Source organism: Engystomops pustulosus, chromosome 1 (assembly GCF_040894005.1).
Source record: "Engystomops pustulosus chromosome 1, aEngPut4.maternal, whole genome shotgun sequence".
In the NCBI taxonomy this organism is placed as follows: domain Eukaryota; kingdom Metazoa; phylum Chordata; class Amphibia; order Anura; family Leptodactylidae; genus Engystomops; species Engystomops pustulosus.
In genome coordinates, this window is record NC_092411.1 from 3,776,866 (window position 1) to 3,796,376 (window position 19,511).

At 50.8% G+C, this 19,511-nt stretch overlaps 2 protein-coding genes across 4 annotated transcripts in view; both read right to left on the bottom strand.

Moving 5' to 3' along the window:
* Nucleotides 1–2,651: 2,651 nt before the first annotated feature.
* VCP (valosin containing protein) lies at nucleotides 2,652–14,945 on the bottom strand. Its single transcript, XM_072132767.1, has 17 exons — nucleotides 14,722–14,945; nucleotides 8,811–8,922; nucleotides 8,397–8,569; nucleotides 7,875–8,017; nucleotides 7,103–7,233; nucleotides 6,767–6,898; nucleotides 6,580–6,682; nucleotides 6,239–6,372; nucleotides 5,974–6,109; nucleotides 5,779–5,891; nucleotides 5,535–5,699; nucleotides 5,322–5,444; nucleotides 5,031–5,243; nucleotides 4,638–4,946; nucleotides 4,400–4,555; nucleotides 4,171–4,325; nucleotides 2,652–3,259 (listed from the first exon to the last, which is right to left on the bottom strand). Exons 1-17 carry the CDS (start codon nucleotides 14,736–14,738, stop codon nucleotides 3,157–3,159), a joined length of 2,418 nt encoding a protein of 805 aa, XP_071988868.1. The 5' UTR covers nucleotides 14,739–14,945; the 3' UTR covers nucleotides 2,652–3,156.
* A 3,624-nt stretch (nucleotides 14,946–18,569) lies between these two features.
* Nucleotides 18,570–19,511, bottom strand: part of FANCG (FA complementation group G) — a 38,217-nt gene continuing 37,275 nt past the window's right edge. For 2 of the 3 annotated variants that reach the window (XM_072132768.1, XM_072132770.1), the window contains exon 15: nucleotides 18,570–18,979. In XM_072132768.1, coding sequence (XP_071988869.1) covers nucleotides 18,692–18,979 — 288 coding nt within the window. In that variant the 3' untranslated portion in view covers nucleotides 18,570–18,691. The remainder of the gene's footprint in view (nucleotides 18,980–19,511) is intronic. The other variant, XM_072132771.1, reaches the window with a different exon arrangement.

Sequence of the window (19,511 nt, forward strand, 5' to 3'; positions counted from 1 at the left end):
TATTTCCTACTGCGCCACGGAGCGAGCAGGTGGGGTTCGCACCACTCATGGGCGGAGCTTAGCAAGTAGCCTGGATTTCCCACCAGCGAGGATTTTGGCGGGCTGGAGCTCCTTGCTGTGCCACAGACTTCCAGAGGTTAATGCTTTAGACGCTGCAGCGCCAGATGTAGCAGAGCTGATAGAGTTCTTTTACACGGATTAACCTCCTGGGTGCTGTGATTGTGCTGTATAACACAATCACTTGGGCCATAACCCGGATGGCAGCCCAGTCTATAGAGCCAGTATAAGGGACAGAAGTCTACATCCAGTCTGTGACGCCACTTGCAACATCCCCCACCGGGGCCTAGCCTTTTCTTGGGGCCTGGAGTCAGCCGGGGCCCAGAATACCGGAGTGGCTGGCGGTTGCGGCCTAGGCACGCTAATGTCACGGTGCTTGGTATGGGGACCGGAGGGCTGTCCAACAGCCAGGCAGGTGGTGTGTGCAAGAAATATGGAGGGAGAAGCTGATGTACTTGATGTCCCTGGGTAATGGATGGGGAGCCCTTGGTGGTGACAGCTGTATCCAGGGATCAGACGGAGGCAACGTTGTGCAAAATAACTTTATTAAACAACAGGTAGAAGGCAACGGCCACACAGCAGATTCTGGTACTTGAGTGGTCATGGTAGTAGCTGCAGGCTGAGGGAATGGAGATGGAGCTGTGGAAGCTGCAGCTCTGGATTAGAGTCTCCTGACTCAGTTCCTGGGATTGGGTTAAGTGTCAGCACTGAAGGTGTAATGTGCACTGTCTCTCTCCTCACTCTGACCATGTGCTGAGACCTGGTGGTAAAGAAGAAGAGCAGACTCCCCAGAAGGAGCATGAGGTCCAAGAGGTCTGTGCTCCCCCTACACGAGGGAGGGTTTTATACTCCCCCTGGTCAGGTGGTCGCTCCTCTCCAATCACAATACAGCCATATCATTGATTAATATCTTACACCCACTTAACTATTGCCGTTCCAGGCAGAGGCTACAGCTGCTATGACCTGAGATCTCCCTGCACTATCCCCTGGGCGAGGTGCGCAGGGTCACCAGATGGATCCTGACAGGTAGAGGCCTTATTCACAACTACCACCTCGCCTATACGTTGGCAGGGGTGTTGCAATAATAATAATATTACATGGTCCCACCTTTCAATACGATAGCGAGAAGCCCCTCATACTATGATGTCCCCCAGGGTTCAGTTGGGACGATGTCCTTGTGATTGTTTCTTCCTCCAAACACAGTGAGGGGAGATGATACCAGAGAGTTCTACAGGACCTTCTCCCGGCCTCCTCTGAGATATCCAGAGGGTCTTTGGCCCTGGACCTGGGGCACATTTATCATGTGCTGGTGGGGATGTGTATGATTGTGCCCCTGGCAAGCGCAGGCTCTATCAGGAGGTCGGGGCCCCCCCAGTAGGCAGCTGCTATGTGATGCACCGGGCGGACTCCTCTTCACCAGTTGTGAACAGGCGCAGGTGCTGTGCAGGAACAACCCTCCCTCCACGTCCAATTCTCAGCTCTAAACTACGTGTCTCACAGGATAATCCATGTTGTAGTGTGCTACTAGTGATAATCTACGTGACTGAGGTTCCAGTTCTCTTCAGGTCATTGACCAGGTTCTCCTGTGTAGTTTTGGGCCGATTACTGAGCTTTCCCATGAAGTGAGATCCTACCCGAAGCTTCGAACTGAGGAAGACTGACCACATTAATCCCCGAAATAGGTGCAATTCCTGGTGCACAGCTACATATTGCGCCTATGTTGCCCTATGTGTTGGGAGACCCGGCCGGCAATGGAATGGGCAGGAACGCGCAGGCTAGAGCACAGTCAGAGGCACACCTGCTATAAGGCGGGTTGAGATTCTTGCCTTGAGTGGCGCCCCCTTCTGGACAAGGTGGGGCGGGATCCTGCAGGTCTTGAAGGCAACCAGGACTGGGGCGGTGGCACAATCATTGTACTGGCAGTCGGGGTATTATTGTGCAGCGCTGCATACTCTGACCGCAAGGCACCAAAGCTATGGGAGGTGATGGATTCACAATGGTAATATTTATATGTGGGGCATTAGACAGTATAAAGAGCACATTATTAGTGACTGGCGATGACCCAGGGCTCGTAACAAGTGGCGTCAGATTTCCGGATTTTATAATTGGGCAGCTGCAGATTCAGGAGATATAGTTACTTATGGATGGGGGTAATGTTGGGATTTCTGGGTTGGATTTGCCCCTCCTGTGCTGAACCCCCAGGAGCCTCTGCACCGACTGCTGTAGCTGCCACAATGATTGAGCCTCTGCCCCCTCCTCCTACAGAGCGACCGGACCACCGACTGGTTACTGCTTATGTCATCACATTGTCGGGTGTATTTGTCCCCAGTGACCTGTGATGTCACAATTATATATTATAGAGCGGCTGTGATACCCAAGTGCAGGTGAATGTACAATGTAACACTTCGGTTATATTTAGGGTGCAGCACCCAGAGCTCCGCCTCCTGTGATGTCAGGACCTCCCCCTCCCCGGTCACCAACTGTTAAAGGTCCTGGACGAGGGCGAGACATTGGAGCACGAGAGGATCCTGCACCAAGTCCGAGGACCTTCCCCAGTTACTAGAAAGGGATGAGATAAAACACGGAGACGCGCGCTCAGTGATCAGTCAGTTTATTCTCACGTTAGACGTCAACCTGCGGTTTTTGTTTTTTTATAATCCAACAACATTATGCCCAATACCAACATAAAAAACCCCCAGCGCGTTCCCGCCTGCGGCCTCCGGAGGCGCCAATAGTGTTACATCCCACGCTGCGGTTTGTTGCTTGAATCTCCAGTTTTATGGGTGTATTAACCCTTTGACCCAGGTCTCAGGTGGATGCGACATCTTGGCCCGGAGCATCAAGCAACAAAATCCGTGCGTTTTCCAGGTGCCGCAGGAAGGAGCCCCCTCCCCCACCGGCGCTCTACAGGGGCGGAGAGAAGAAACAAAAGTCACCCTGGGAGACCCGGCGCCCTTCCTCTCACACCCGGGTAACAAAACAAAAAACCAGGAGTGGGGGTGCAGCTGCGCTGTACTGACTGAGGAATGGGAAGCAGAGAGTGTCCATTAACGTACGAATTTCAATGCTGTACAATTACGGACGGCGCCGCCGGCTCCTCTAGCCGTAGAGGTCGTCTTCTTCTTCAGTAAAGTGGCTGCCGCCAGCTCCTCCGCCGGCTCCCTGGCTCGGACCAGCGCCTCCCTGGCCTCCAGAGGGGAACCTAAAGGGGAACAAATAAGCGTAACATGAGAAATCCATCACCTGTACAGCCCGGTGCCACATCTGCTGCAGCTAGTAGAATATGGCGCAAATATTCAGCTGCTCAGCCTGCAGCCATTTCCACTGACCCCTCTATGCACATGCACACCCGACCTGGAGCTATTTCCACTGATCCCATTGTGCACACGCATGCTCGGCCTACAACTATTTCCACTGATCCCACTGTGCACATGCATGCTCGGCCTACAGCTATTTCCACTGATCCCACTGTGCACATGCATGCTCGGCCTACAGCTATTTCCACTGATCCCACTGTGCACATGCATGCTCAGCTGACAGCTATTTCCACTGATCCCATTGTGTACATGCATGCTCAGCTGACAGCTATATCCACTGATCCCACTGTGCACATGCATGCTCAGCTGACAGCTATTTCCACTGATCCCATTGTGCACATGCATGCTCAGCTGACAGCTATTTCCACTGATCCCATTGTGCACATGCATGCTCAGCTGACAGCTATTTCCACTGATCCCTGGTGCATGCTCTGCTCAGTGAGGATTTCTTCAGACTTGTATCTATTCTGCCTTGGATCAGTGTTGACCACCCACATAGGTCAGACGGCCATTACAATCTGCATTCAGAATGCTGCTGGATTCCTGTGACCTCGCTCCAATATGCAGTCGCAATACTCTGCAGGGGTCTAAAGTTGAATAGTTAATATGTCCTGCAGCAGAGCATTGCATTATCTCACCAACTTATTGCAGCTCTGCCAGCAGATGAGATTTGATCTATGTATTTCTATCTAATCATCTCTCAGGCTCCTGGACCCTCTCTGGCCACTCCCAGTCACCAGCAACGGAGGAAATTAAGATATTGATCCGGTTACATCCACAATGAAGCTCGACTTACCTGAAACTGCCAAATCCGCGGCTCTGCTGCAAAGTCTGTGCAAACATTTCATATTTTCTGATGTCGTTGTCGCTGACGGAGCGGCGGGCGAAGCGCATGGCTTCCTCAAAGTGATCCCTGCGGATTTCGGGTACGGGGTCGTCCTCCTCCACCTCCTGCAGGAGACACAACGTAAGGTTCAGACACAGAACACGAGACAAGGTACTGATCCAGCAGCTCCGGCACCTACCATGGCAGAAGGGTTGGTCTGTCTCTCCCGCTCTCGTCTGATCTCATTCTCAATGGATTCCCGGATGGCCAACTTACAGGCCCGCTGACAGATCTCAGTCAGGTCAGCACCAGAGAAGCCATTGGTCATCTTAGCCAGGAAGTCCAGATCCACGTCCTAGAAGACACCAGCACGTAGAGGGTTAAAGGGAAGAAATGAAACCGAATATTGCACAGACAACACTCGGGCAGTGACTTACCTTAGCGACAGGAGACTTCCTCAGGTTGGCCTTCAGGATAGCGATGCGGGACTTCTCGTCGGGGAGGGGGATGTAGATGAGCTGGTCCAGACGTCCAGGGCGCAGGATGGCCGGGTCGATGATGTCGGGTCGGTTGGTGGCGCCGATGATGAACACATTCTTTTTGGTAGACATTCCATCCATCTCAGTCAGGATCTGGTTGATGACTCTATCAGCGGCTCCACCGCCATCACCAATGTTACCTCCTCGGGCCTTGGCAATGGAGTCCAACTCATCAAAGAAGAGGACACAGGGAGCGGCCTGCCGAGCCTGCGCCACGAGAAACGGTCATGAGTGAGGAGAGGATGGCAGGAAGGTCCTGAAGAGGGACATCACTCAGTCACCGGCTCTTACCTTATCAAAGATCTCCCGCACATTGGCTTCAGACTCTCCAAACCACATGGTGAGCAGCTCGGGGCCTTTGATGGAGATGAAGTTGGCCTGGCATTCATTGGCAATCGCCTTGGCTAGCAAGGTCTTACCGCACCCGGGTGGTCCGTAGAACAGAACGCCTTTAGAGGGGGTCATACCAAACTTCAGGAACTTGTCTGGATGCTCCACAGGATACTGCAAGGACACAAGGTCACATTACAGGGCGGTGCCGCTCACTTCTGGACACTTACTACATGTATGATGATCACCTACCTGTACCAGCTCCTGCAGCTCCCTTTTGACATCCTCCAAACCACCAATATCTTCCCAGGTGACCTGCGGCACCTCCACCACCGTCTCACGCAGCGCTGAGGGATTACTCTGACTAAGCGCCCACTACACGACAGAAGAAGACGGGTTTTACTTTTATACCCAAAGATAAACCCCAATCCCACACAAGACGACATCGACCAGACCCCGACATACCCGGAAGTCGTCCATAGTGACAGCCAGGGAATTCATGACTTCAGCATCTATAGTTTCATCCTCCAGATCAATGAGGTCCATCTTCTTGCGGATCGCCTGCAGGGCGGCTTCTGAGCACAGGGCGGCCAGATCAGCACCAACATGGCCGTGGGTCTCATTAGCAACCTACATGACAGAAGCAGGACACACGTGTAGAGGATGTGCAGTAAATTCTGGGACGTTGCCCACAAGGAATATTTCTTACCTGTTCTAGATCGACATCATCTGCCAGTTTCATGTTCTTTGTGTGAATCTGTAGGATTTCCAGTCTGCCGGTGGCATCGGGGATTCCAATGTCCACTTCTCTGTCAAAACGGCCTGGAGAAGACACAAGGTGAATATATAAGGAAGGGGCTGAGTCCACCCTCCTACTACACGCAGGCACAGACACGGGGCTTACCGAAGCGTCTAAGTGCTGGGTCTATGCTGTTGGGTCGGTTGGTGGCGGCCATGACGATGACGTGTGCCCTCTGTTTCAAGCCGTCCATAAGCGTTAGCAGCTGGGAGACAATTCTGCGCTCAACTTCTCCGTGTGTCTGAGGAGAGAAGGAGCAGAAGGTGTGAGAATCAGCTAAGGGGACGTCACCCGTAACAAAAGGAGCAGAAGGTGTGAGAATCAGCTAAGGGGACGTCACCCGTAACACAGGGGGTAGCGCAGCTCTTACCTTCTCTCTCTTAGGGGCAATGGCATCCAGTTCATCAATGAAGATGATGGCAGGGGCGTTCTTCTCCGCTTCTTCAAAGGCTTTGCGCAGGTTACTCTCGGACTCTCCAGCCAATTTACTCATAATCTCAGGACCTGAAGACAAGGCGGCAGGTTACTAGACCGGTCACTGCATCCACATAGCACAGCAATACATTATACTGTAGGGGTTCCCCAAGCTTAGTATTGGGGACCTATCCTATGCATAGTTCAATATCATCAGATCGGGGACCGACATCCATCTAATGAGCAGAGAAGAACAGGAAGCTCGTACAACTGCGGAACATGAACAGAAGATCTCACCATTGATCAGGAAGAAGAATGCGCCGGTTTCATTAGCCACAGCTCGGGCAATGAGGGTTTTCCCCGTTCCTGGGGGTCCGTACAGCAGGATACCACGAGGGGGCTGCATAACAGACATATCACAACGTCATCACACGTCGTATGACAACAACATCTCCACAAATCCTATCAGTGTCCCAGAATTTACCTTCACACCAATAGCCTTGAAGAGCGCCGGGTGCCTGAGGGGCAGCTCCACCATCTCCTTGATCTGAGCCAATTGTTTCCTGCAGCCCCCAATGTCATCGTAACCCACTTCATTCAGAGACTCCTCCTCGTCCTGGAAAACCACAGCATCTTGTATATAAATCATCAAATACTAGCCACAGAGGAAAGACACCCCCCACCCCCCCTCTAGAGCCACAGAGGAAAGACCCCCCCCCCCCTCTAGTGCCACAAAGGAGAGACCACCCCCCGTCTAGTGCCACTCTCCCCCCTCCATAGGAGAAGCTGGAGTAAAGAATGAGTAATGGCCGCTTCCTACCTCCCGTTTTATGGGTTCTCCTTCACAGTGGATGACGGTATCTGGGGCCACAATACAGTACGGGCTGGGATCAGTCTCCACCACCTTGAACTCCACGGCACGCATCCCTCCGCGGACTAGGAAAATGTCACCTGTAGGACAAAAGGAAAGTCACCACCCGATCCTTCATCTGGAAACTTTATGGTGTGCAAATAATCATAAACCTCTGCCGCACAGATGGCGCGGCACAAGCTGTGATACAGATCATCCTCAGCCAACATTATACTATGTATCTGTATCGCTGCTCGGCCTCTCATCATTGTTATTATTACATACTAAACTCAGAGTTTATGACAAGTTCTGAAGAACTTGAGAAGACCAGAGATCCCGGCCGCCAAAGCAGCAGAAACACACGGCCTGACCCACTGGTTTTTTTGGATCGTGTAGAAGTTCCCATTCTGGTCTCAGAGGAGGCCAATGGTGCCGACCCAACATGTCCTGTGCGGGGCTTAGGCTCCATCCATTGCCTTACAGTTGTGGCTTCTTCGCCATATTTTACTTTGCATATAGGTAATTTACAGTTATGTCTCAGTACTCAGTCTCAGTACAGCCAATACCTTCCTATATATTATCTACTACACAAACCTCTGTTATCAGGCATCAGAGATCACAACCTGTAGCCGCATCGGCACATATAAGAATCACTACATCTACAGGAGGCAGCACTACAGATGTACATGGATAATACCAGGGCCGTATAGCCTGCAGGCGTCACAGGACAGGGGGGCGGTACCTTTTCTGATGGGCCTATAGGCTTCCAGGAAATAAGGCTTCAAATAGACCTCAAAGAGATTCCCTGTGATCCCCTCCACCGTGTCATCGATGGGCAGGACGTGGATGCGTTTGCCGTACTTGACATCAGGACAGGGCTGGATGCTGGAGAGACAAAGGACAAGATTCACCACCTGCACGTGTTACCAGTCACCAGGACACCTTCCTAATGCTTAACCCATAGATATAAATATACAAAAAAACGGACGACCTGGATAGAAGGTGCGGACCTGACATCACACACAGGTGCTGAGTACAAGGGACAATAACACTGCGGTAATTCCATTGTTCTGCCCTTTCGCTTAGTGCTGCATGTATACGGCCGTCTAAGTGCAGCACAAGCTTCATCATAGACCCAACCCCCATGTACATGATCAGTATCAGGTTGACACCAACCATCGGCAGTGTCTGCACCAACACTAATAGGCGATTGTTTGGCACCTAAACCCCTTTTACATTCCCTTATGCACATTAGGCGACTTACCTTATTACATCTCCCAGTCGCACCCGCAGGTTATTGCGCACAACCCTGTTCATACGGATCTTCTCATCGGAGCAGGTGTCATCGGACAGGACGATGCACACGGCTTCTCGCCTCTTCTTCCCCTTCAGGAGCACAGTGTCTCCTCGGAACAGCTGGAGCTCATCCATTTTACCCTACAGATGCAGAGAATTATACATGACTTCCCTTCAGAAAAGTGTCGCCTACAGATAAGAAGACCTGAACAACGTACAGTACATGACATATCCCAGCAGCCGCCCTATAGCCTGACCGTATCTGGACACAGGCCGGGGGGTCAGGGAAGACTGGAGGCCGTGAGGTTCTGGCTACAGCAGTGGAGTCTCGTGGATCTACCTATATCTTATGCCGTACACACCATGACCACCGGCCACTTACCTGGGACAGGGAGACCACGCTGTTGTCTTCATTGATGGCTTCGTCTACAATCAGCCGGTTGGGTCGGCTCTTCTGCTTGAGAATCGCAGTGGACAAGTCATCGCCTTTAGATCTAGAGGGGAGAAAGGGAGACGAGATTAGCTCAACGTAAGAGGGAACAGCCCGAAGCTGCCTAAAAACTGCTTCATAAGAAAAGTAGAATTGGACTTTTGACTAAAAGTGGAATCGTGGGTCACGTGATCCATTACATTTCCACTGCATCGTAAAGTCAAGAATCACAATGCAGAAAACAAGTCAAAATGTGACATATGAAAGGTCCTAATGTCCCTCTAGCAGGACAGGGGTCGGGGAGGATATTATTGGCTTCATGTCCCCCCCAGGACCTGCCATGTACCTACTTCCTGGATATATTAGTTATTCTCCTGTGCACTGGTTGCCGTCTGGTTGCATCATATGACGCGGCCTCCATTCATCTCCACATCAGTCATGACTTCATGTTTCCTGTTCATGTAACCCGATTACTACTGACTCAGCAAAGATGGCCGCTGGGGGGAGGGGGGGGGGGGGTAACAGGAGAGTCACATCGCATCATATTATGTTAAAGGGACCAATCTGCAATACTATGCACAGTCACTACACAGGAGCTGCAGCTTTTACCCCAGAGCGGCGGCACAATACCCGGTGGTACTACACCAGAGCGGGGGTATAATACCTGGTGGTGCTACACTAGAGCGGGGGTATAATACCCGGTGGTACTACACCAGAGCGGCGGCACAATACCCGGTGGTACTACACCAGAGCGGCGGCACAATACCCGGTGGTACTACACCAGAGCGGGGGTATAATACCTGGTGGTGCTACACTAGAGCGGGGGTATAATACCCGGTGGTACTACACCAGAGCGGGGGTATAATACCTGGTGGTGCTACACCAGAGCGGGGGTATAATACCTGGTGGTACTACACCAGAGCGGGGGTATAATACCTGGTGGTGCTACACCAGAGCGGGGGTATAATACCTGGTGGTGCTACACTAGAGCGGGGGTATAATACCTGGTGGTACTACACCAGAGCGGGGGTATAATACCTGGTGGTACTACACCAGAGCGGGGGTATAATACCCGGTGGTGCTACACCAGAGCGGGGGTATAATACCCGGTGGTGCTACACCAGAGCGGGGGTATAATACCTGGTGGTGCTACACTAGAGCGGGGGTATAATACCTGGTGGTACTACACCAGAGCGGGGGTATAATACCCGGTGGTGCTACACTAGAGCGGGGGTATAATACCTGGTGGTACTACACCAGAGCGGGGGTATAATACCTGGTGGTACTACACCAGAGCGGGGGTATAATACCTGGTGGTGCTACACCAGAGCGGGGGTATAATACCCGGTGGTGCTACACTAGAGCGGGGGTATAATACCTGGTGGTGCTACACTAGAGCGGGGGTATAATACCTGGTGGTGCTACACTAGAGCGGGGGTATAATACCCGGTGGTGCTACACTAGAGCGGGGGTATAATACCTGGTGGTGCTACACTAGAGCGGGGGTATAATACCCGGTGGTGCTACACTAGAGCGGGGGTATAATACCCGGTGGTGCTACACTAGAGCGGGGGTATAATACCTGGTGGTGCTACACTAGAGCGGGGGTATAATACTATAATATCTGGGGTCCGGTGCACATCGAGGGCAAAAACCAATTGCCAGTATGAATTTGTCTCCCCACACACACATACACGGGGACACGTGCGGCTCCTGTACAGAGGGAGGAGAGGGCTGTGTCAGCAGGTCCGGGGGCAGGGGGTCACCTCTGCATTGTTTGCCCCTCGAGGGGTAGATCTGCTTGGCTCATGCTGTGGGGGAGGGGCGAGTTGCGTTTCTTTATACTTCCCTGACAGAAGTGAAAGTGATCACTGAGCAGCAGGAGGACGAGCACCCAGCACCCACCCGGTAACCCGAGACGCCACAATACAGCAGCCGGCACATACATCATCTATAGGCGGAGGCTCTATACGTTACATGTATACATATTACACATCCACAACAACCAACAACCTGCCCAAGTCTCTAACAACAACTTCACTGCACCCAAAGTTTTAGAAGGGCGACTCCTATCTGTGACATTCAGGACGTGCCCCATAAGCCAGTAATAGGAATAACCCCGTAAGTAGGGGGGGGGGGGGGGGGGTCACATCTATACATTATTATAAGTGCTTGCTGTCAGGGACTGGAAATCTCCAGGGGTCTAATATCCTTCCCCATGATCTGCGCCTCCTGTAGGCGACTCACAGGGACCTGTTCTTCCTCCAGGATTCATGGCGGGGTGACACCATCCATCCTGTATACACAGACGTCCCCAGAATCACAGGGACCTGTTCTGCCTCCAGGATTCATGGCGGGGGTGACACCATCCATCCTGTATACACAGACGTCCCCAGAATCAAAGGGACCTGTTCTGCCTCCAGGATTCATGGCGGGGGTGACACCATCCATCCTGTATACACAGACGTCCCCAGAATCACAGGGACCTGTTCTGCCTCCAGGATTCATGGCGGGGGTGACACCATCCATCCTGTATACACAGACGTCCCCAGAATCACAGGGACCTGTTCTGCCTCCAGGATTCATGGCGGGGGTGACACCATCCATCCTGTATACACAGACGTCCCCCGGAATCACAGGGACCGGTTCTTCCTCCAGGATTCATGGCGGGGGTGACACCATCCATCCTGTATACACAGACGTCCCCAGAATCACAGGGACCTGTTCTGCCTCCAGGATTCATGGCGGGGGTGACACCATCCATCCTGTATACACAGACGTCCCCAGAATCACAGGGACCTGTTCTGCCTCCAGGATTCATGGCGGGGGTGACACCATCCATCCTGTATACACAGACGTCCCCAGAATCAAAGGGACCTGTTCTGCCTCCAGGATTCATGGCGGGGGTGACACCATCCATCCTGTATACACAGACGTCCCCAGAATCACAGGGACCTGTTCTGCCTCCAGGATTCATGGCGGGGGTGACACCATCCATCCTGTATACACAGACGTCCCCAGAATCACAGGGACCTGTTCTGCCTCCAGGATTCATGGCGGGGGTGACACCATCCATCCTGTATACACAGACGTCCCCAGAATCACAGGGACCTGTTCTGCCTCCAGGATTCATGGCGGGGGTGACACCATCCATCCTGTATACACAGACGTCCCCAGAATCAAAGGGACCTGTTCTGCCTCCAGGATTCATGGCGGGGGTGACACCATCCATCCTGTATACACAGACGTCCCCAGAATCACAGGGACCTGTTCACACCATCAATAAAGGCCAAACATCAGGAAATCCTATCCACAGGACAGCCCCAATATCAGATTGGTGAGGGGTACAGGAGAAACGAGAAAATGTGGACAGGGAGATTATTTTGGAGCTCCTGCTCTGGGACCCTGGGGGGAAGCTACAATCCAGATTTTCTCCATCATATTTCTATTATATTGGTGAACTCAGGACAGCAATACGATTGAAACCTGTGATACAGTAGGGGTCAATAAGTTACCGCTTACATTGTCATGTTGGCACTTTGCAACATATAAAAGTGGATTTTGGTTGAAGTTTGGGCACTCGGACTCCAAAAGGTTCTCCATCACTGCCCTTGGGGCTGTGGGATGTATAAGGGGACCGGCCAGTGCCCTACATGACGATAGACAACCCCTCTAAGGCTGGAAATCAAAGCCCCCCATGGCATCAGCTGCCCAGAAACATTTACTACAGGTCCCCGTCTACCCCGGCAGATCCATGTGGACATTCAGAGGTGTCGCAGGGCACACGGGGTAAGGAGGGAACCTGTCATCAGGTAGTAGTATGTAGCAGTATGTTGTCAAGCACATGAGCAGCTTCTAGATCACGTTTCCTTCATGGCCTGGTGCGGTGACATCACACAGAAAATCAACTATGAATTGAGATGTAAATTGGTTTTAAGAAGCCATGGAGGCGGAGAGTATAACACTCCCTGGCTTAGAGCGCCCCCTTCACTGTAATTATGGTCCTGCGTTCAGGAACATCCCTGATTAAATCTCCTGAAGTCCAGCGCATGATGTCAGTCACGTGGGAGGAGGAGTTCAGAGGCCGGGAGAGCTTGACTTCAGTATTAAACTCTCCGCCTCCTTTTTAAATCTCACTTTAAAGTTGATTTTCTGGATGATGCCAACACGTGAAAGAAACATCATCTAGAAGCTGCTCAGCTGCCGGACAATATACTGCTGGTGGTTCATTAGGCCAATTTCTGATGACAGGTTCCCTTTAATGAACTGTGTAATGCTCCTCTCATCCTGTGGGGGCGCTCTAGTGCTGCTGAATACTTGCTCCCAGCAGATAATTCTGTAGTGTAAAGCAGAGGCTGCAGGCGGTATAACCCGCACCCCAGGACTATGAGCCCCGGAGAAGGTCTGTTATTAGAACGTATCCTTCAGCTTGGCCGCACAGTGGTGTAATCATGGACATTTAGCAGCTCAGCTCAGATTTTCTTCCGCTTCATCTTATTTTTGATTATAACGTAACTGTAGATATCCAGATCTGACTGATCGGCCTCTCCGAGCGCTGTGCTCAGCAATCTCCCTCAGCTCCATAGAGATGAATGGGGATTCGTGGACATGCGCGGCTGTTTGCTCTGCTAATCTCAGGGAGCGACGAGGGGTCCAACAGAGGTTCCCCCCGCCCCCCCATTCTCAAGACCCCCACCAATCAGCAAGTTAGGGCCTATCCTGTGCTTAGGGCCTAACTTGTTTCCTGGGAAAACCCCTTTAAAAGGTTTTCTTACTTCTTAAATTGAATGTTTTTGCCTGGAAGCGCCAGTCCTGGAAAACCCCTTGAAGAAAACACTGAATTGATGTGTAAGATGCTGTGATATACCGAGGTGATTTATTACTACTAGATGAGCTGAGGACACTCCGGCGCCCCCTGGTGTACGCTGGGTAATACACCTTGTGTTCTGGGGAGGTCACAGGTCACCAGAGTGTGTGTAACCAGGATACACAGAGCCGGACAGACACTCGTCACCTCCTCCATGTGCCCCCCCCCCCCTCTATATTCTGAAGAGGATTTTATTTTAATGTGACCACAGAGGTGAGAGGTCACCGTTATCCAGTGCACGGACATCACCCCTGGATCTGTCAGGGCAGAACACGGGGGATGGGGCAGGACTTTAGGAGGTTTTATAGTCTCTTCTTTGGAAAGTCTCTAATGGGGGTGTCACAAGATTAAAGAGCAGTGCCCCCCCGCCACTCCTCAGGGTGATGTGCCTTACTATGGGACAGAAGGAAGAAGGGTTGTCCCCGACCCCCTGCTGTACCGGGGGTGGGGGTTCTCTCAATGGTGAAGACTACAACTCCCAACAAGCACTGTACTGATCACCAAGGCCCCATTCTATGCCAGGTCTTTAATGATGGAGTGGGGATGACTGACCGGAGAGGACTACAACTCCCAGCATGCACTAAGTCCCCATCCTGTGCCAGGTCTTATATGATAGAGCAAGGATGACTGACTGGTGGGGACTACAACTCCCAGCAGGCACTGTACTGATCACTGAGGCCCCATCCTGTGTCCATTCTTACACGGGAGAGCAGCGCATCTATGACTGGTGTGGACTACAACTCCCAGCAGGCCGCGCGGTGCTGTATAGAGCCCGCGTGCTGTATACACAGGACACTGCTGGGGCCGGTGCTGGTGCTGGCGGTTGGGCCTCGGGCCTGCATGACACAGCAGGATGTACGGGGCCGCACAGGCGGGAGGACTAGGCCGCAGCAGCGCCGGCCCGGGCTGTGAGGGGAGCACCCGCCGGGCCCCTCTCCGGGATGAGTCAGGAGCACAGGCCCCGGACAGCCGCGGCCTACCGGCGCCGTCACTTACTCAGATCCGGAAGCCATCCTGAGAGTCCGGGCCGTGCGCCCCGCCGCCGCTGACGAGCTGGATGGTGACGAGTCCCGGGATGGTCGCTAGTGCTGGCTGCTCCGCCCCCGACTCCGGTACACGCTAGCGCTGAACGTCGGGCACCCGGTGTCTCTCACTGTGTGACTGACTGCGGCTGGGGGAGGAGCTTGCGGCACGGCAAAGAGCTGCGTCATTCACCCCAAACACGCATGCGCGCATGTCAGCTAGCCAATCGGCGCCTGCCAAAGAAAGGAAGGCGGGGGACGAAGTAACGTCACGTGATCAAAAACCCGCCCCTCGCGTCTTACCCGCTAACCGCCTTCCATTGGATGACTCGCTCTGGTACTTTCTTTGGCGAGGGAGAAGCTGCCTAGCAACAGGATATTCGCCGGTGCTGATTGGCCGAGAATAACGTTTGGGGGTGTGGCGAAGTGTTGGTTTTCAGAATAAAGGTTGTGAAAGCAAATTCTGTGGTTGGAGGAAGCGGTTATCTGGCCGCAGCTGATTGGCTGGAGCGGACAGCAGTCAATCATTGGCTGGAGGAGCTGTCAGTCAGAGCGGCCGCGGTACATCCGCGCTATATGTGATTAGTCATGGGCCTGGTGCGTGACGGAGCAGCACGTGACCCCGCAGCCAGACACAGGCTTCATGGAGCTCTAAGGGGAGACCTGCGGCTTCTATCATTGGTGGAAACCTCTATAGGGTCTCCAGTGGTCAAATAGTCATCACATAAAGGCTCAAAACCCCAGAAGAAAGGTCACATCCACCCAATGTACAGGGGGTGACAGGAGACCCCCCCCTCTCAGTGGTCTGTAATATCCCAGTCACATACATGTATTAAAGGGGTGTTCTCTTCTCATCCACGGCCTCATTACTTCTAAAAATCAACCTTTACAATTATGTTTATGAGCCAGAAGGGCTCTGTGGGTGTTACCTGAGCCTCTCAATGCTTCAGCTTCACAGGCTGTTACACTGTACAGGAGCACTCCCCCCCCCCCTCCCACTGTGTGAGATTACAGGAGGGAGGAGAAAGTGCAGAGGATGGATTCTCATGGGAGATTTCTTAAATGGCTACAGGTTCCAAGACTTTGTTTAGACTTCTTAGTTCTTAAAATGTAAAATTATAGCTACACGGACCATAATATTCCTCCCAAGCCCTAGGTGAGGGCCTTAAAGGGAATGTGTCACCTGACAAAAACCCTCTATATCATCCCCATCATTACTGACAATAGATGATGTCACAGCTTATCTCCTCCCCTCCTGTACAATGACCTCTATATAGATAACACTGACCCATCATTACATCACTACTGACAATAGATGATGTCACAGCTTATCTCCTCCCCTCCTGTACAATGACCTCTATATAGATAACACTGACCCATCATTACATCACTACTGACAATAGATGATGTCACAGCTTATCTCCTCCCCCTCCCTGTACAATGACCTCTATATAGATAACACTGACCCATCATTACATCACTACTGACAATAGATGATGTCACAGCTTATCTCCTCCCCCTCCCTGTACAATGACCTCTATCTAGATAACACTGACCCATCATTACATCACCACTGACAATAGATGATGTCACAGCTTATCTCCTCCCCCTCCCTGTACAATGTCCTCTATATAGATAACACTGACCTATCATTACATCACTACTGACAATAGATGATGTCACAGCTTATCTCCTCCCCCCTCCTGTACAATGACCTCTATATAGATAACACTGACCCATCATTACATCACTACTGACAATAGATGATGTCACAGCTTATCTCCTCCCCCTCCCTGTACAATGACCTCTAAATAGATAACACTGACCCATCGTTACATCACTACTGACAATAGATGATGTCACAGCTTATCTCCTCCCCCTCCCTGTACAATGACCTCTATATAGATAACACTGACACATCATTACATCACTACTGACAATAGATGATGTCACAGCTTATCCCCTCCCCCTCCCTGTACAATGACCTCTATATAGATAACACTGACCCATCATTACATCACTACTGACAATAGATGATGTCACAGCTTATCTCCTCCTCCTCCCTGTACAATGACCTCTATATAGATAACACTGACCCATCATTACATCACTACTGACAATAGATGATGTCACAGCTTATCTCCTCCTCCTCCCTGTACAATGACCTCTATATAGATAACACTGACCCATCATTACATCACTACTGACAATAGATGATGTCACAGCTTATCTCCTCCCCCTCCCTGTACAATGACCTCTATATAGATAACACTGACCCATCATTACATTACTACTGACAATAGATGATGTCACAGCTTATCTCCTCCCCCTCCCTGTACAATGACCTCTATATAGATAACACTGACCCATCATTACATTACTACTGACAATAGATGTTGTCACAGCTTATCTCCTCCCCCTCCCTGTACAATGACCTCTATATAGATAACACTGACCCATCGTTACATCACTACTGACAATAGATGATGTCACAGCTTATCTCCTCCCCCTCCCTGTACAATGACCTCTATATAGATAACACTGACCCATCATTACATTACTACTGACAATAGATGTTGTCACAGCTTATCTCCTCCCCCTCCCTGTACAATGACCTCTATATAGATAACACTGACCCATCGTTACATCACTACTGACAATAGATGATGTCACAGCTTATCTCCTCCCCCTCCCTGTACAATGACCTCTATAAAGATAACACTGACACATCATTACATCACTACTGACAATAGATGATGTCACAGCTTATCTCCTCCCCCTCCTGTACAATGACCTCTATATAGATAACACTGACCCATCATTACATCACTACTGACAATAGATGTCACAGCTTATCTCCTCCTCCTCCCTGTACAATGACCTCTATATTGATAACACTGACCCATCATTACATCACTACTGACAATAGATGATGTCACAGCTTATCTCCTCCACCTCCCTGTACAATGACCTCTATATAGATAGCACTGACCCATCATTACATCACTACTGACAATAGATGTCACAGCTTATCTCCTCCTCCTTCCTGTACAATGACCTCTGTATAGATAACACTGACCCATCATTACATCACTACTGACAATAGATGATGTCACAGCTTATCTCCTCCCCCTCCCTGTACAATGACCTCTATATAGATAACACTGACCCATCATTACATCACTACTGACAATAGATGATGTCACAGCTTATCTCCTCCCCCTCCCTGTACAATGACCTCTATCTAGATAACACTGACCCATCATTACATCACTACTGACAATAGATGATGTCACAGCTTATCTCCTCCCCCTCCCTGTACAATGACCTCTATATAGATAACACTGACCCATCATTACATCACTACTGACAATAGATGATGTCACAGCTTATCTCCTCCTCCTCCCTGTACAATGACCTCTATATAGATAACACTGACCCATCATTACATCACTACTGACAATAGATGATGTCACAGCTTATCTCCTCCCCCTCCCTGTACAATGACCTCTATATAGATAACACTGACCCATCGTTACATCACTACTGACAATAGATGATGTCACAGCTTATCTCCTCCTCCTCCCTGTACAATGACCTCTATATAGATAACACTGACCCATCATTACATCACTACTGACAATAGATGATGTCACAGCTTATCTTCTCCCCTCCCTGTACAATGACCTCTATATAGATAACACTGACCCATCATTACATCACTACTGACAATAGATGATGTCACAGCTTATCCCCTCCCCCTCCCTGTACAATGACATCTATATGGATAACACAATAATCTTATACAGAGAGTAAAACCTCTATTATTAGAAGCAGATAGAAGACAATTCTCTCTGGTTTTATTACATCTGATGTTTGGGATCGGCTCAGTATAAATCCCTCTCCATATATAAAGCTGTTATTGTGTTTCCAGCTACAGATTATTACATGGATTGTATCTGTATCCGGCGGAGGTTGTTGTGTCTGGAGATCTCTAATCCTGGCGTCTTCTGTGGGGTCTCTGGACCCCCGGATCTTCTACAACCCCTGTAACCAATGTATGATTGGATGAATCCACTAGAACATAGATTTCTTTGGAGTCTTTGGAGCCTCAGATGTGACCGGTCACCGTCTTCTCTTCTCTCTGTGTATAATCCTCCAGTTCTTTGGCCAGAGATGTGTCCATGGAATAGTCCTTCTGCCTGATCACCATCAGGTACAGGGGCAGATCCCTGCAGAGGAAGCAGATTACAATAAGACACCTGCAGAGTATCCTATAGAGATGCTTGTGCAGCTACAGGTTCAGAGCTCAGAGGCCACTCCCCCTGAAGCTCCACCCTGTAACTATCAGCTATAGGGCCAATGCTGTGGTTTCTGGGAACCAGTCTACTGGCTATAGAATGTATATTTTGGACTATTAGACGCACCAAATTTAGTCAACCAAAAAAGGAAAAATATATTTTACACCAATTAAAAAGTCCCCGTTTGTTGCATACATCCACTGACGCGCACACAGCACCGCTACATCCACTGACACGCACACAGCTCCGCTACATCCACCGCTGCGCACACACTCCTCTAGCTAAAATCACTTGCAGTGATGCAGGAATCATGTGATCAGTCACCTGCCTCTGTCATCACTTTAGGTCCTGCAGTAATAGTCATGTCAGGGAGCTCTTCCCCCGATCTCCAGGACAGGGTCAGGAGGTTCTGGCAGCTCTTCCCCCTGATCTCCAGGACAGCGGTCTGGAGGGTCTGGCAGCG

Coding starts and splice junctions, on each gene's coding strand:
- VCP (XM_072132767.1), bottom strand. Junction 6,899..7,102: donor GAGAACCCATAAAACGGGAG/GTAGGAAGCGGC, acceptor GTGGTTTTCCAG/GACGAGGAGGAGTCTCTGAA. Junction 6,110..6,238: donor TTGCCCCTAAGAGAGAGAAG/GTAAGAGCTGCG, acceptor TTCTCTCCTCAG/ACACACGGAGAAGTTGAGCG.